The sequence below is a fragment of the Eimeria tenella genome, genomic scaffold (genome assembly GCF_000499545.2).
Source record: "Eimeria tenella Houghton genomic scaffold, Eth_scaff1919, whole genome shotgun sequence".
NCBI lineage: Eukaryota > Apicomplexa > Conoidasida > Eucoccidiorida > Eimeriidae > Eimeria > Eimeria tenella.
The window spans coordinates 921-1,305 of record NW_013541760.1 but is presented as its reverse complement, the minus strand read 5'-3'; the positions used below and the strand labels follow the sequence as shown (position 1 = coordinate 1,305).

Below are 385 nucleotides of genomic sequence, written 5' to 3'. Positions count from 1 at the left end.
CCTTGCCACCTCCCGCTGCTGCTGCTGCTGCTGCACAGACACTGCGGTGGATGGGGAACCGCGGAAGCAATGAGGGACTGCAGCAGTGAATCGGCGTGGGGCAGCAGCAGACCCTCGAGGCCTTCTGAAGCAGCAGCAACAGCATCCTGTAGGGGCTCTGCTACTGATGGATCTGCTGCTCCCGTAGCAGCTTCCTCCTGCTGCTGCACCCGCTGCTGCTGCAGCGCCGCACGCTCTCGACGCGCTGCAGCAAGCAGCTGCAGCAGCGGCCGCAGCAGCTGTAGCAAAGCGCCAAGAGCAGCAACTCGGGAGCGGCTGCCTGTAGAAGTAATGTACCTGCAGCTGAGACAGATAGACCCTTTGAAGAACTGGGAAGCAACGGACT

At 62.1% G+C, this 385-nt stretch overlaps 1 protein-coding gene across 1 annotated transcript in view; it reads right to left on the bottom strand.

Annotated features, from left to right (window-relative positions):
• Positions 1 to 336: 336 nt before the first annotated feature.
• The window catches only part of ETH_00038490 (uncharacterized protein), a gene marked incomplete at both ends in the record, with an annotated part of 555 nt that continues 506 nt past the window's right edge, over positions 337 to 385 (bottom strand). The window contains one exon of the mRNA XM_013374105.1: positions 337 to 385. Coding sequence (XP_013229559.1) covers positions 337 to 385 — 49 coding nt within the window.